This window comes from Protopterus annectens, chromosome 5.part0, assembly GCF_019279795.1.
Source record: "Protopterus annectens isolate FY-2018-M chromosome 5.part0, PAN1.0, whole genome shotgun sequence".
Taxonomy (NCBI): domain Eukaryota; kingdom Metazoa; phylum Chordata; order Ceratodontiformes; family Protopteridae; genus Protopterus; species Protopterus annectens.
In genome coordinates, this window is record NC_056735.1 from 1,524,120,948 (window position 1) to 1,524,137,692 (window position 16,745).

Consider the following 16,745-nt stretch of genomic DNA (forward strand, 5'->3'; position numbering starts at 1 on the left):
AGGACAAAATAGGTGAGGCCACCTTCACCAAGAGGCCACTTCAGTAGCAGAGTCCTCCAGGGGTCAGTATTGCGTCTGCTCCTTTTTGGCATCTTTGTCTTCAGAAATAGAAGCAAATTTTTGAAGGTTTATGGCTGACTACATTTGCAGATGATTGCAAGCTTGGGGTTATCATCGACTCCCCTGCAGATACTAGCATTCTTTAAGAAGGTCTAATTCTGACTAACAAACAGTACCAATGCCACGGTCTTATACTCAATGCTAAAAATGCATAACTGTACCCTTTGGGAACTCAACCATCCCAGCTAATTACTGTGTTCTTAATACACCCCTAAGATTTGACCAGTCGTGTGGGATCTATGTAAGCATATAGACAGTAACCTTACCTTCGATCATTACTTGGCCACAGTGGTGAGGAAAGCCTTTTATTTTGCACAATTTATAAGTAATGGTATGGTGTCTAGGTCCAAAGAGGTTATTATCCTACTGTACTCTGCCCTTATCAGACCAGTCATAGAGTACAGTGCTCCCTTTGATATGTACCTGACCAGGCATATGCAGCAAGTAGAGTGACCTAAGAGGTTCCTTACAAAAATAATGCAAAGCAAAACAAACCTGCCTTATGCAGAGCACCATTAAAGCCCTTTCTCTCTATGCAGTCTCCTGTACATTACTGAGGGGTGAGCTATACTGGCTTATAAGGCCTCCAAAAACCCCACACTTTTGAATCTCCTGCATATTCATAAGTCAAACTGTGCCAGAAATACACAAGGTCTAGGGACTTGAATTTTGTCTGTGACTTAAACAGAACATGGTAGAGAGACAGATATGTGTCCCAAAAACTCCCCCTCTTATGGAATATGCTTCTCATCCATATGAAGCTGAGTTCATATATTACACACTTTAAGCACAACCTAGAACAGTGGATATGAAATAGGAAACTTACACTGGGCCTGACACCCATGTCCCTTATGGACAAAGGTAGTTTATAAATGCCTGTCCCTTGATGTTCTATTTGGATGCAGGACATCATTATTCTTTCAGGAAGACTTGGCTAGGCTTAGAAAGGCCCCCTAGGTCACTAACCAAATAAAAATCTATGAATCTATAAACAAAACACAGTACCCCACGGCAACTAACTACTGTACCCCCTATATGACATCAGCAGACCATGAGGCATATCTTAATAAACTGACATTCCTCACCATAAAGCCAAACTGCATCCTCTTGGGTAATTGCAAATATTCTCCATTAAATGGAGATCCTACACCATGCCAAACAAATATGCACAGAAATTCCTGGAGTTCATTAATGATAATGTCTTGGACCAACTCGCCCATATCTCAATGAAGAGCTCAAAAATATTAGATCTGGTCCTCACAAATATAACCCTCCATACTCAAAGCTGACAGTCACCAAGTCTCTGGTCAGGAATGACCATCATCTAGTAACATGTACACTAGCTGTAAAACCTGAGTTACCTCAAAATCCTGTCTTCAGAGACTATTCCAGGTCAAAACTATTCCTGCTAACTGAGAACATGATGACATTCAAACACTCTCCTCATCTAGATGACTCCTGATTTACTCAGCACAGTCTTTATGGATAAATTCTATGCACATGTCCAGACTAGCATTGAGGCCTTTGTTCCAATATAGTGTCAAGTTTAAGAACAACCCATTTGGTGGAACCTCAGTTGCAAGAAACCATAGAGTAAGAACAAGAAACTCCTAGCCTATAAAAGCAAACCTATCACATCATCATCTAAAGAAGATCTGTAAATAATCAACACAGAACTTAGAAACAATATTAAATCCTCCAAGAGCAAATATAAGTTGGAAGTCACCACCCATACTAATGATAGTCATAAAGCCTTATTGAGCTATGTCAGAAATCTAAGAAACAGTAACCAGCAGTCCTCAAAGTTAATGCAAAATAGCAGCACAGACTTGACCCTTGAGGACATTGATAATATGTGATAGTGGACTAATTAAGCTCAAATTTTACCTGCTATCTGCCCAAGTTTGTGAAAGTATCTAATCATGCCTACTCCGTGCCCTCAAATCACCCCAGGGCAAGTCCTAAGTACACTTTCCAAGGCTAAAAGCACTAGTTTCATGGGCCCTGACAATGTGCCTGGTTGCCTTCTTTTTAGCATGTAACACTGTCCAGCTGACACCAGTCAAGAAAACCTGTAGTAGAAGACAATAAGGACAACATCTGGCTGTAAACACCTGCAAAAATTAATTCAGACAATGAGGAGTGGGTAGACAAAGCAGTTCTCTTCTCAGTTTTTCTTATCTATGTCAACTCCAGTTGTGAAAAGACAATTACTGAAAACAATTGTTGAACTAGGACATATGACAACCAACAAAACATGGATTATGGACAGAGAATCAGTGAAATGGCCAAGGGTAAACTGAAATAATACAGACATGACATTAAAGTGTACAACACGCATTATATCAAAACAGGCAGCTGAAGGAACCAAAGGTTAGTTATCCAGTCCTTCAACTCTGGATGAAGTTGAGAACAGACTTATTTTAGTTTCACAGCAAAGACAATTTACTAGCAATTAAATATTGTCTGTTTATCCAGATATTGCATTTCTGAAGACTCCTATAACCACAGCCTTGAAAAGGTCTTGGGACTGTTTTTGTAACATATAGAATGCTTAGAGAAGATCTCTGCCTTCCTTACAGAAAGTTAAAAGAGGAAGCTATCAGGACAGCATTAAGATTCTCATGCATTGAAATTTGGGCAACAGGTAGAGGCAATGAATGTTAATTTACAATCACTACTTGTTCTATGTAAACACATTTTTTGTTCATCAGGCTTAATTTCTCATGGTATACATTTTCAAGTTTCAGCAGATACTTTTGCACTACTTAGTTTCAAATAAAATTATCCATTTTTTCCATGTGTTTGTTTGGATTGTACTAGAACTGTATGTTTTAACGAAGTCAAGTAAATGCCTTTAGTATATTCAGGAATTACATACTAAGAAACCATTGTTCTTATTTTGGTACATTGTCTTAAAGCCCAAGAAATTATTTTCAGCAAATATCTTTCATTCTGAAAAATTTTACAAAAGAGGAAAAATGCTATCTGTTATACAGTCTGTACATGTTTAGCTTAATAACTCAGAAACTGTTACTGCCTTATTGTTTTGTTTTGCTGATTTTGTTTTTCTGAATGTTCTGCAAATATATTGGGCATTTTGATGACTCAAAAAGTAACAAAATCTAGTGCTTTTAAACATCTACAGAAATGAGCTTTTCTATTTAAAGCTAGTGTATGGGAGGATAATTCAAGAATGAGGGGGGATCTAATTGGCTAATGCTATTTATTTTTCACCAGCATATCAATTAAATGTGTATCTCTTTTACAGACATACATTGGAAATATTCTTCTTCTTGTCAATCCTTACAAAGAACTGCCAGTTTATTCAGCCCTGGTAAGTAGTTTATCTTTTCAATATTTCAGAATATGTCTCCTAGTTAACTGAAATATAGCATATGGTTTGATATCTTTTTTATATAATGACCCATTTGAAGCAAAATGTATTCACAGTCCAAAATATTTTTACATATTATAGATGTTTGATATGCAAGTGCTGTCCTGATCATATAAACATTGTTGTCTATACAGATTTACAGAAAATAAATGTATTACAAAAAGAATGGTAGCTGTATTGATAAAGTACAGAGCAGAGGTGATTTGACTCATGCACAGATTTGAAATTATTCACTCAATCTTTGAATTTAAAACTTTTATTTCATCAGGATACTGTTAGTGTTAAGAAAGAAGCATGCAAAGATCAAGTACCTTCATTCCAAGTGGCAATTCTTTAGTACAAGCTTTTCAAAAAGCCTGTGAGTTGGACATTCATAATGTATGTCAAAAGAAGTCAAGTTTATTTTATGTCTCTAAGTGAGAAACAAGCTTTTCATTCTCTGGTGTGTAATAGTGACATTGTTTTTTATTATTATATTATTATTATTAATAATCATTTGTTGACCGGGAAAGTCCGACTAGGTTCCACAGAGCCTGTTTTCAGCGGAGTCCAGGGGAGAAATGCTCCAGATGCATGTCTTTGGAATGTGGGAGGAAACCGGAGTACCCGGAGGAAACCCACGCGAACACAGGGAGAACATGCAAACTCCACACAGAAGGCACCCCAGCCGAGAATCGAACCGGTGAACCTCTTGCTGTGAGGTGACAATGTTAACCGCTGCACCACTGCGCCGCCCAATAATCTTGTTATAAAGAAATGTGGATAAAGGGGGTGGAGTGGAAATAATGGATAGGGATTTATATGATGAAATTATTTTAATATTGTTGAATGATAGAAATACATATAAGGAAATTAATAGGATGCATGTGAATAAATATTATCAGTAAAGTGACTACTGAAGTCTGCACAATGTATCTAGAAGGCGTTTTGTCATTTGAATTGATTTTTTTTCATACTCCATACCTGATAGTACCTCCATATTACAGATTGCCTAAGATTCATATGAACATTGATACATCACTTATGAGATCAATTGTTTCTGCTCGGTTTTTTTAATGCAGTTACAAGCCTGATATCAAAATCAGTGATACACTACTTTTTCAAAGATTACATTAGATGTGAACTCTTTATTTACTGTTATACCTAATGAATTTATTTTGAATTCTCTGAGACTGTTTTTAAGTGCTTGTACATGTTTACAAATTTTTGAAATTAACAACGTATGTGCCTTTCCTTGACTTGATATTAGTTAATAATGTTTTTATGAACAGAGATTTTTTTTTTTATCAGCAGCAAAAGAGAGTAGCAGTGGGAACTCCAGTAGCCATAACAGGAAAATGGGAAGAAGGTTATATAGTCTCACAAAATAATGTCTATGAAAATAAGATTCTATTTTGCAAAAGATTTGTTGATGATATTTTTTGATTTGGGATTGAAACAAAAAATATATATTTTCATTCATACAATTTGTGACAAATACTGTGGATGTTTTAAAGTTTAAACTCTCTTTCTCTGACAATAATATTAAGTTTTTAGATATTAATTTAATCAAACTGCAAGATGGCACCTTGGATACCTCAGTATACAAGAAGGATGTAAGGAAAATACTTACTACATAGGACTAGCATGCATCCTTCCTTTATGTTTCCCAATATATAAAAGGGTCAAATGATGAGGTTAGCGTGATTGAATATGAATGATAATGTGGTGAAAGAGCAATGAAATAAATTGGTGGTAGATTTTCAGTCCAAGGATTATGAAGGTGAGGAGTTGGATACTTATGTATTGCAAGAACGATATAACATAAATAAACCTGTTTACTTAAAAAATGATATAGGGGTAGAACTAAATCTGCAATAAAATTTAAGAATTAAATCAACCTCTAGATATATCCTTATGTATAATTAGCATACATAAGGATATATAGACAAACAAAAGTATTATAAAAATGCACTGATATATTTTAGAAGAACTGGACAATCTAAAATGTATATAGGAAAGACTATGTTTTGGCTATAAGAAAGCCCCCAGTTTGAAAAAGAAATGATGTTATAAAGAAGAAAAGATTAGTCCAAGAGACCTAGAAAATGGGCACAAGAATGGTGCCTACCTTGTTTTAATTGTTCTTTTAGTAAATACATAAAGAAAGGGGTTACAGATATTTTTATGCATCTGGTTACAGATAAGAAATAAGCTTTTAATGTGCTTGCTAATTGCAATACCACTGCAGTGCTTGCTCTTGATGTAAATGTCTTGACATCTATGTCTTGAGCACAAAATAACCTAGTTATGACCACAGAAGTGATTATTATTCCAGTTTTATGATACATGCAGGCTAGCTATGAACCTAGTATTGTATTAATGACCATATATAGAAAGTATTTAATGCAGGACAAACTATGAACCTACTACTATATTAGCAACTCATTAGGACAGGCAAAATCTGACCCTTGTTGGGAACTGAACCCAGGATTCTGACATTTCATGTGGTTGTCGCTGACACTGGACTAACTTGGGGGAAAACAAGTAACCTTCTAGTGACCACAACAACTGCAGAGAATGTGGGGAGTCTGGGATTCAACCCCAAGACATAGGACCAAACTGACCCTTGCTTATGGAATCATTAGACAGCCTGCTTCCAATGCTTCAGGGAATGTTCCATGTGCTCAGGCTGAGCTGACTGAAATGATAGGTTTTGGGTGCCAAAACCTTCAGAGCTTTCATACCAATAGACAAAAAGAGAGAGAGTCTGAGCCCTGAAAGGACAATGCTAGGAATGGCAAAAAATAAAAGTTCACACCATGGCAAAAACAACAAACCAAGAAACAAGGGGGAAGGGAGGAGGGAGTGGCTACTGCAGCAGTGGTCATTAAAACATCTACTTTTATGGTAAGTTTACTTACACAACTGTACTATGTTCTTCATACTGATCACTGTTGCAGTAACCTAAGCTACATGGGTAGATTACCAAGGCTTACAAGTTCTGAGAGGTGGAAGGAAAGAGTCAAAGAGCCCCTGGAGAGTGGGCCTCACAAAGCCTTATCCAGATTTAAAGAAGGAAACAAATGTACAGTGTTTTGTAGAAGTATGGTAAAACATGTATAGGGGACCAATTTACTGCTTTTAGAATACTTCTAAAATCCACCCCTTTCCAAAAAGGCATAGATGAAGCAAAGACCATGGTAGAGTGAGCCTTGACCTTGCCTGCAATAGTTTTTTTTTGTAAATTACTCCTGCCCAAGGAAATTTGAGGAAGAGTAGATGTATATTTAATTTTCCAGAGTGAGGGGGGGGGACTTGTCAGGAAAAATAGAGCTAACAGTGTTTATTAATGGCAGCAGTAGTTTTCCCGGGGATGGGCACAACATTCTGACAAAACAATGAAGCCCGTCCTGTTTCCTTTCCCAGGACCAACAAAAGAGGCTCTCCCTTACCCACTGAAGGGACCTCAACAACACAGAGCATGTGACTAACCAGATGCTACACCAGAGGGATCCATGGTAAAAGGTGAGTGGTCTGAGGTAAAACTAAAGGCCACAGCAATGTCACCCACCTGTGGCTCAGGCAAATTGCTAGCTGGTCATGGTGGCAAAGCCTATTTGCTTAATTCTTTTCTTTTTGTGGCTTAAAAAAGGACTGAACATGGTACAGGCAGTTTTTTCCATGGCTGATGTGAAAATGGTACCTCTTCCCTTGGTAAAACAAGTAGCAAAAGCCAGTAATAATTAAAAGTCTTAATTTAAACGTTACTTTTTCACAGAAAAACACAGTAAAAGGTACTTTAAAACACTTTGTCAGCCCCAAAAGTTAAAATAAACACAATTCCTCGACAGAAAAATGTTTTAAATACTTTAAGCAACTCTTAAACTGACAGGAAAAAAGAGCGCTCCCATTTTAAAAGCGCAATATAATCTCTTGACAGTCTGTTAAAACTTCTAGCTTTAAAATAACTTTCCTGAACAGGAAAGTGTTATCAGACAAACAATTTTTTAAATATGTAGTTTTTTTTCTCCCCTAAGTGAACTGATATGTCCAGTAAAGGAGCAGCATAAGCCAACCATTGATCCTTGAAAATCTCACAGGGGAGTACTGTTTGGCTACAGTAAAGCTCTAAAAGGCTTGCCACCCAAACCTCTTTTTAGTCAGCTCAGCTTGAGCTGACTAATGATTTGGAGGTATGGAAGGTGCCCTGAAGCTTTGGAAGTTGGCTGGCTGTTATATTTTAGCAGGATATAATCCATAGCAGTAATCAATATGAAGGACATTAGATGTGACTTGTATGGCAACCATTCTATTGGTCTGAACCTAAAGTGAGAACTGCAGCACAGTAGTTAAGTGTGCTAAGCCATACGGGCAAACCAATGCTTACTATCTTCTGCTGTGAACATACATTTTGTTGAGAGATGAATGGTTTCTGTATGCTGGATTCAGACATATGAATAAGGTGATGAAGGAAAATATGTTATTGGTATAACTAGTTCTAGAGGGAGCTATTAGACAGCTCTCTTGTCTTAATGATATGATCACCACTTCTTAACTCAGTAAGGTTTTCTGTTTTTTTTTTTCTGTCTATGGTTTTCAGCAGTCCTATTTATTCTTAGAGAGGCAAGTGGGTAAGATTTCACTCACACAGGTCCAGGGTCTAGAGTTCAATACTGAGACTACCAGTTACTGTGTTTATGTAGTTTGCATGTTATTTTTGTGTCTGTGTATTTTTTATTGCTGGAATTATGGCTTCTTCCAAGCTCCCAGAAACATGTTTGCTAACTGGCTGCTCCAAGTTATGAACAGATATTGCATTTACCCTTACCCTTGTAGCACTCATCCTAGCTAAAAAGAGTCCAAAAAGGTTCAGTTCTTCTACCTGGTAAATAAATAAGTAAAACATTATAGAACTTCTACAGTTAAAATAAAAAATCAGGTATATAAGAACTTAAGTACAATTCAGTACAGGCATCATTTTCAAATCTAGGTGCTTAGGATTTCCCTCTGTCTTCCCCCCTTGGCTGACCTGGTGTGACTTAGTTTGAACTCTACATTTACCTACAAAATGGAGTCTACAAGACTGCAATTGGTCACCATAACAAAATCAGTTTCTCTCAGCATTTAAACAGATTGAACTGTACATTTACCTACAAAACGGAGTCTACAAGACTGCAATTGGTCACCATAACAAAATCAGTTTCTCTCAGCATTTAAGCAGAGTAGGTTGCACACAAAAAGCATTTGTTAAGCTTTCACTTACAGTGCTGTGTAATTAAGCAGGTCACCATTTTGGTCAGCCATAGGGCTCTTTTATCTACTTGAGTGTTTGCCTCCTTCCCCTGTAACTTAAGTAAACTGACACTTACATTAAGAGCTATAATACTTACCTTATAGCTTTAGGACACCTTAGGAAACCTTGTAAACTGCAATAGCCTGACATTTGAACAAGTAACCCTTGTAAAAATTCCCAAAATTGTATACTGTTGGTCTGTCTTTCCTGCTAAACATAAGTGAAATTACAGTGCTGAGTGCAAGTAACATTAAAGTGCTGAGTGCAAATAACATTAAAGTGCTGAGTGCAGATTTTAGGCCCTTACATTCAGCTTACCTCTGGTGTGGTGTCTTGAGTCAATCAGGATATTCCCTGTAACCACTCCTACTGCCTTCTCTTTTCCCCCAACCCCCTCTTTCCTCAAACAGGTTACACTGCTACAATTCAGTACAGGCATCATTTTCAAATCTAGGTGCTTAGGATTTCCCTCTCTCTTCCCCCCTTGGCTGACCTGATGTGACTTAGTGTATGTTTCTTCATTGTATGGATCTTTTACTGTTTTTTGTGTAACTGAATGACCTGCTGCTAAATTCTGATTCTGCACAGACTGCTCTATTTTTTGCAGAGGTCCTATAAGTAGCTAGTGACTTTACTGAATTCCTGTGGTAATATTTGTGTTTAAACTGAACCTGTACCTAGAGAAAGTGTATAATCAGAGCTCCTACTTGCTGCATGTGTTTTTAATGTTTAAATTGCACACACACATTGAAGAAGTGCTTTTATGACCTGAATAACTTGGGCTAGCTATACCTGAAGTGCTTTTACTGGCAATTTTCCAGTTGTACAATTGTGAACAATTGATTTAGCTTTTCTGGTATATCTTTAAAATCTGGCAAGTGTTTATTTACTGCATTGCTCTCTTGCTTAGGTTTCTTAGCTATAAATCTTAGTTCATTCTGAAGTGTGCTACTTTACCCCCCCATCATCAAACCTTTCTGAATGTATTATTATACAATAACTGCCTGTTGTTGCCTTCATGCTTACCCTAGAATCTTTGCTTTTCTCTTTTCCTAGTTGAACTCTACATTTACCTACACAACGGAGTCTACAGGACTGCAATTGGTCACCATAACAAAATCAGTTTCTCTCAGCATTTAAGCAGAGTAGGTTGCACACAAAAAGCATTTGTTAAGCTTTCACTTACGGTGCTGTGTAATTAAGCAGGTCACCATTTTTGTCAGCCATAGGGCTCTTTTTTCTACTTGAGTGTTTGCCTCCTTCCCCTGTAACTTAAGTAAACTGACTCTTACATTAAGTATAATAATTACCTTATAGCTTTAGGACACCTTAGGAAACCTTGTAAACTGCAATAGCCCCACTATGTTTGCCCTCGCAACGCTCAGGCTCTCTTCGCTCCCCTCCCTGCCCCCAATTCCCTCCTGCCCCAGTACCTCTAAATTTAAAGTACTATAGCCACTCCTCCCACTTTCTAGATCCTATCTGCTTTCATCTGGGATAATTTCTCCCACCCCCATTCTTCTACCTACATATTAATAGCACCTATTAGCTTTCATCTGGCATTCTCCCATCCCCCTTCCAGTACCTTTACCTCACCACTCTATCCTTCTGGTGTTGCATCACCAGGTAAAACAGTTCTTTAACTCACCAGCTGAATCACAAATAATGATATACTCCTCTTTACTGCCCCTCTTGTTCGCACCATACCTCCTTACCTTTTATGAAAACCAGTTTCTCACGGGATTTCAGGTCCCAAAAGGCCATACTATCACCCCAGCTGTAAATTCTCCCACCTTCAACCATACTTACAGTACCAGGTCCTATCCAACATCTTGTTCAGTCTATCAACATCTCAACCCCAGGCACATTAGCTCTAGATCCAAACACTACCACAAACTAATAAACAAATTCTTGAAGTTCATCACCAAGTATAGACTTAACCTAATACTTGGTGGTGATATTCACCCCAACCCTGGCCTACCCACTTCAGATACACATACCCCCTCTACTTGCAATCTAAGCTACAAACCTACAATTAATAGGCCAACTAACTCTCTCCTAGCCTGTCATCTCAATATTACAAGCATTAATAACAAGGTACATGAATTGCATGCACTTCTGGATGTCCACTCCCCTGAGATTCTCTGTTTATCTGAAACGTGGTTAAAACCTAACACTACAGACAATGAAGTATTACCACCTGGGTACAACATACACAGGCTGGATCGTGCTTCCAGGAAGGGGGGGTGGGGTAGCTGTACTCTATAAATCTGAGTTGAATGTCACCATAGATGTAATACAACCACCTCAGATTAATAACTCAGAGATTCTTGCCACCAAATTGCAACTTAATAAAAATAAATGCATTAATATCATCTGTATGTACATTCCCCCAGGTAACAATATATCTACACTTGAAGATATCCTGCACTGGCTATCATGTCACTACCCCCAAGAAACCCTACTACTTGGAGACTTTAACATAGACTGGGGCACCTGTTCCTCAGAATCCCCAACCACCCATATTAACCTGCATGCATTTACACAAATCATATCCACCCCTACCAGGATAGGTAAACCCAACCAAAAAGAAAGCATACTTAACTGGGTAATCATAAATAGTCACCCCCAACTGTACACCTCTGGTACCCTTCCTGATGGCCTAAGCGATCACCTTCTCACATATGTAATTAAGCACAAAGCCATTAATTCCCAGCAACAGATACTCAGAAAGATTAGAAACAATACAAACTTTGACCCTGCCAAATTCCAACAAGAACTAAACTCGTGTAATTGGTCTGTTCTAAAACACCTCCCCTTAGAGGAAGCAGTAGCATACTTTAACAACAAATTCCTTGAGATCCTTGATTTGCATGCACCTGTTTGTTCAAAGAGAACAAAGGCAAAAACTGCGCCATGGCTTTCTAAAGAGTCTAAACTCAAAATTAGCCTTAGAAACAAAGCATGGGGTTTATGGCGTTCTTCTAAAGACCCCCAAGATCACATTAAATACAGGCAATTCAGGAATGAAACTAAAAAATCCATTTTACAAGACTAAAAACAATACTACTGTAATTTACAGACAGTAAATCAAAATAACCACAGAAGTTTTGGGCAAAAATAATCTAGTACATCCTGGACAAACTTCAACCCCAATCCCTGCTGCTACTATTGATAAAACCCCTGAAGATGTTTCTGACAGTTTTAACCGATTCTTTACTGAGACAATTCAAGCCCTAGCTAGCCAACTACCTCCTAGATCCCCTGGTCCTGAAAGTACCACCCCTAGAAACTTACTCACGTTCAGCTTCCAACCAGTCACCGCTTCACTTATCTGTACCTTGATCAAAAAATTAAAACCCACTACACTTTCTGCTGATCAACTCCCTGTCGAGTACCTACAAAAATCAGCTGATGCTATTGCTTACCCCGTCTCAATACTAATCAATTGAACCATAGTAGAAGCTAAAATTCCCACCATCTGGAAAATATCCTATGTAATCCCGCTTCACAAAGGAGGCAGCTCTACTGAATTCTCCAATTATAGGCCAATAGCTATACTTTCTACTTGCAAAGATTATGGAAACATGTATTCATAGACAACTCATGTACCACCTAATCCAGAATCACCTTATGGCAGACACTCAGCATGGCTTCCATCCTCATCACAACACTACTTCAGCCTTCCTAGCCTTTACCAACACCATAAACTATAATTGCAACAATAATTATATATCCTCAGCCCTCTTCTTGGATCTTTCCAAGGCATTGAATATGGTTGATCACCAACTTTTAATCCACACCCTGCAAACATTCTGTCTAGATACTAGAGCCCTTCAATGGTTTCAGTCCTACCTGAATGGTCGACAGCAGGCTGTCCTCTGGCAGAACAAACTCTCTAATCTTCTACCTAACACCCTTGGAGTACTACAAGGCTCTATACTAGGGCCCTTGCTGTTCTCCATCTTCATTAACAACCTTTATACTGTCATCCCAAAAGTCAGCTATATCCAATATGCTGATGACTCTACTCTGATTTGCTCAGCCACATCTCCAATAGAGTTATGGTCAGCTACCCAGACCATCTTTAATACAATAGAAAACTGGCTTTCTGAACATCGTCTGATCCTAAATCCCAAAAAAACTAAAATGCTGTTATTTTCACCAACACGTAGGTCTACCACTTTCACCTTTACCGTAAATTCAAATGATGGCACAATAATCTCCCCTGACCCCTCTACAAAACTATTAGGTGTCATCATAGATAATAATCTAAAATTCGACCTACATGTTAACCAAACTATCAAAACCATCAATAAAAAACTAGGGTCACTTTACAGAATAAAAGCCTTCCTAACCCCTCCAGCTAAAATTGCCATAGCTCGCTCTCACCTTCTTTCAACCCTTCTGTATGCATCCCCTCTACTCTCAAATTTGAACAAGACTGTCCTTAACAAACTCTCAATTTGCTACAACCACATTGCCAGGTTTGCCACTGGGCTGCCTTTTAGGACACATCATTGCATCAATCTAAATCAGCTTGGGTGGCTTGAACTACCCAGCCTAATCCAGTATAACCAACTGATTATGGCCTATAAAATCATCTATAATCCGGACAATACTCCTCCACTTAAAAATATTATCACCCCCTATAACAATCCTTGACCGCTTCAATCCTCTAACAAACTACTAATTCAGACTAGCAAAATTAATAACACAGCCGGTGACTCTCTCTCTTTGCAAACTCTGTAAGTAGACCCTGGAACTCTCTTCCAGCTGATATTACCTTACTTTCTACCTTAGGTCAATTTAAAACTAGACTCAAACTACATTTGGCACTTAACTGGCTATGTCAATGTATCAAGCCTGGCTAACTCTCTCTAGAATGTGTAAAAATCTGTTAACCAGCTTACTATGTAATTTCATTTAATCATGACTTATGCTTGGGATTAACTCTAACCTGTGGAACTTGTTTAACTTGCTTACTTATGTATTCACTGTAAATAGTCTGTTTGTAATATGTAATGCTTGTATTATGTAATGCTGTATCTGCTTACCCTTGCAGCTTTTCTCCCCGGGCCTCCGCTGAAAATGGACATGCATCCAGTCGGACTATCCCGGTCAACAAATGTAAAATAAAATAAATAAATAAAAATAAGTACCCTTTTAACACAAAGAGAACTTAATGCAGCAGATCATAACAGACAGAAGGCCTAACTCTTCTTCCAGGTGTACTGTTTTTTTTTGGTAGTTTCCTTGTGAAGGTGTACACTTAAATTAAGTCACATTGGCACTGCCAGTGTGAAGGTGAACATTTAAATTAAGTCACATTGGCACTGCTAGTGTGAAAGTGTACACTTAAATTAAGTCACATTGGCACTGCCAGTGTGAAGATGCACACTTAAATTAAGTCACATTGGTACTGCCGGTGTGAAGGTCTACACTTAATTTAAGTCACATTGGCACTGCCAGTGTGAAGGTGTACACTTAAATTAAGTCAGATTGGCACTGCCACTGTGAAGGCACTAGCAGGTGATCCTTTCAAACCCCATTGCTACAGTCAATATATAGCAGTGCCACAAATTTGTAATAATATAAATGACAGACATGCTGGAAAGGGGTATTTGTCTTCTAAAAAGCACCAGAAAGACTAGTAGTTGCAGTAATGTGGATGGTTGATGTTTTTAATACAGATTTCCTAAATGACATTATTTTAAAGACTTATTTATGCCAAATTCCTATAGAACCCTCCCATTTACCTTTGTGTCATTCGGTAAGCCTGAACAAATGGCATTCATTTTAAGAACTTTCCTTAGACATAATATAAAGCACGAAGATAAAGTGTCATAAGAAAACTACTGAGATGCCTGGCCAGAGATAATACAAATTACATTAAATAAGTAAGCTTATGTGAAGGTTTTAATAAGACACTAAGACTACATTCTAGAACAGTATACACTGCAGAGTTGCCCTGGCAAAGCACAACTGAATAGTTACGGCTGGTTACAGACTGTGATAGATGAGCCATGTGGCAGCAACACTGATCTTGAACAAAGTGAAATCCTTTACAGAACTCTTGTATATATTATTCACACAAAACTGAAGTTTATTTGAATACCTGAGCCTGATACAAATTCCTTGTTGACAGGCGCTTCTCTTGAGACTCCAGTTTCCTCCCAATTTCCATAAAACATAGGTGTTGAATCTGCTACTCTGAACTGTCCATATTTATGTGTTGCATTTATCCCTGACCTTTTGGGAAAATTGTAATTGAAAGATGTCTGCAGAAGGCCCATTCATTTAACCAGTTATCAAATTAATTCTTTAAATTCTTAAAACAAAATAAATGCCCAAAATTATCCTTTAATGCTAGAACCCTCATAACCTATTAATAATCAACATCCAGATAAATTGGTAAGTTCATCTGCATGTACATGAATGTATATACACACACTCACATCCATGCATAAGCACTCTAAACTTGGTCAGTAGTTGTCTATATGGGCATGAGTGAAGGGCATGTTATTTCCAGACTCTATTCATGTTACTTGCAGACTCCATTCAGGCACTGAGAGAAAATGAACCATTTGGAATGCTTAGGGGTGTGGCTATGTAACAGAGCTTGTATGATTATCAAGGTAACAGGTGAACAATAATGCTTCGCCGTGTAGGTTTACATAGAAATAATAGATTACCAGGAGTGTTGAGATGACATGCTACAACTCTGGATGACTTTATTGCAGTTAGAAAATGGGTTTTATGTTTTATAATCATTTTATTACTGATCTATATATATTGTTTGATGTAAAATTGTTCCATTGTTGTCTTTTTGTTGGTATAGGATATATAATTTTTGCTGGAAGAAGTATGCTACTTCCAAAAATATAAGTTATGTAAGTAATATAATGACTAGATACACACACAACAGAAAAAAATTGTACCCAGCCCTTTACTGACTGCACACCTTGGGTATCTTATTTTGATCAAATGAAGAAGTGCATAGATAATAGCACCAAAATTTATTTCAGGTCATCGTTCACAGACAAATACACTGCAAAGCATTAGAACTCTCCGCATGTTCTCACTCTACTTGCCACACACACACACACACACACACACACACACACACACACACACACAAACACTAATTGTCAAATACAAAGTCTAATTAGTGCCCAGCAGTTTTTTTTCATGAGATTCTTTTAAATTATGTCTCGTTTTTACTAAAACCTGAAGAACTTGAAGAAATATTTGCTATATAACTATCACAGGTCTTTTCATTCTATGAATCTTGGTGGAGATTTGTCTCAACAAACAGTGAGCTGACAGTGTGCTGAGCTAAGCAGTGCACTGACTGGTCTAGTAAATTAACAATCATACAGCACTTGCACCTTGGAGATGTAGTCAATGACATGTTTATAGGATGTCCTGTTTGTTTCTTTAATGATAGCTTGGCTTGCCAGGGCTTAGGCTTAGTTTTAGGCTTAAAATTGCTGTCTATACACTTTCTTTTACTTTACATTGAGTTTGCAAATCTAGTTTTATATTTTGATCATCTGCCTACAATAACTGTATAATGTCCGTCACTTCTTTTATTTTTAAATTAACAATTGTTTCATTTAAAATTTTCATTGATTTACTTATTTTTCATATAGGGAAATTAGATAATCTGATATCACTGGATGATTATTGCTGAGTTAAATTGATTTAAATTGTTATCTTTGATCAGCAAATTTTCCATACTTATATAATTTTGTTTGTATTCTGTATATTATTTCTTTATACTGTCCATATCATTATAGTTTACACTATTCCTTCTGATATCTTGAATTTGCTGTTTGACGATTTGGAAGATAAGACTTGGTCCTGCTTTCTTAATTGGTACCATACTATGGATGAGGTAGATCATTTCTGTCTCCAGGAAATACTCGGTAGTTTTTTCCCTTTTGTAAT

The 16,745-nt window shown here is 37.5% G+C and overlaps 1 protein-coding gene across 1 annotated transcript in view; it reads left to right on the forward strand.

Moving 5' to 3' along the window:
* Positions 1 to 16,745, forward strand: part of MYO16 (myosin XVI) — a 2,679,924-nt gene that overhangs the window by 1,175,515 nt on the left and 1,487,664 nt on the right. The window contains exon 12 of the mRNA XM_044071347.1: positions 3,392 to 3,457. Coding sequence (XP_043927282.1) covers positions 3,392 to 3,457 — 66 coding nt within the window. The remainder of the gene's footprint in view (positions 1 to 3,391; positions 3,458 to 16,745) is intronic.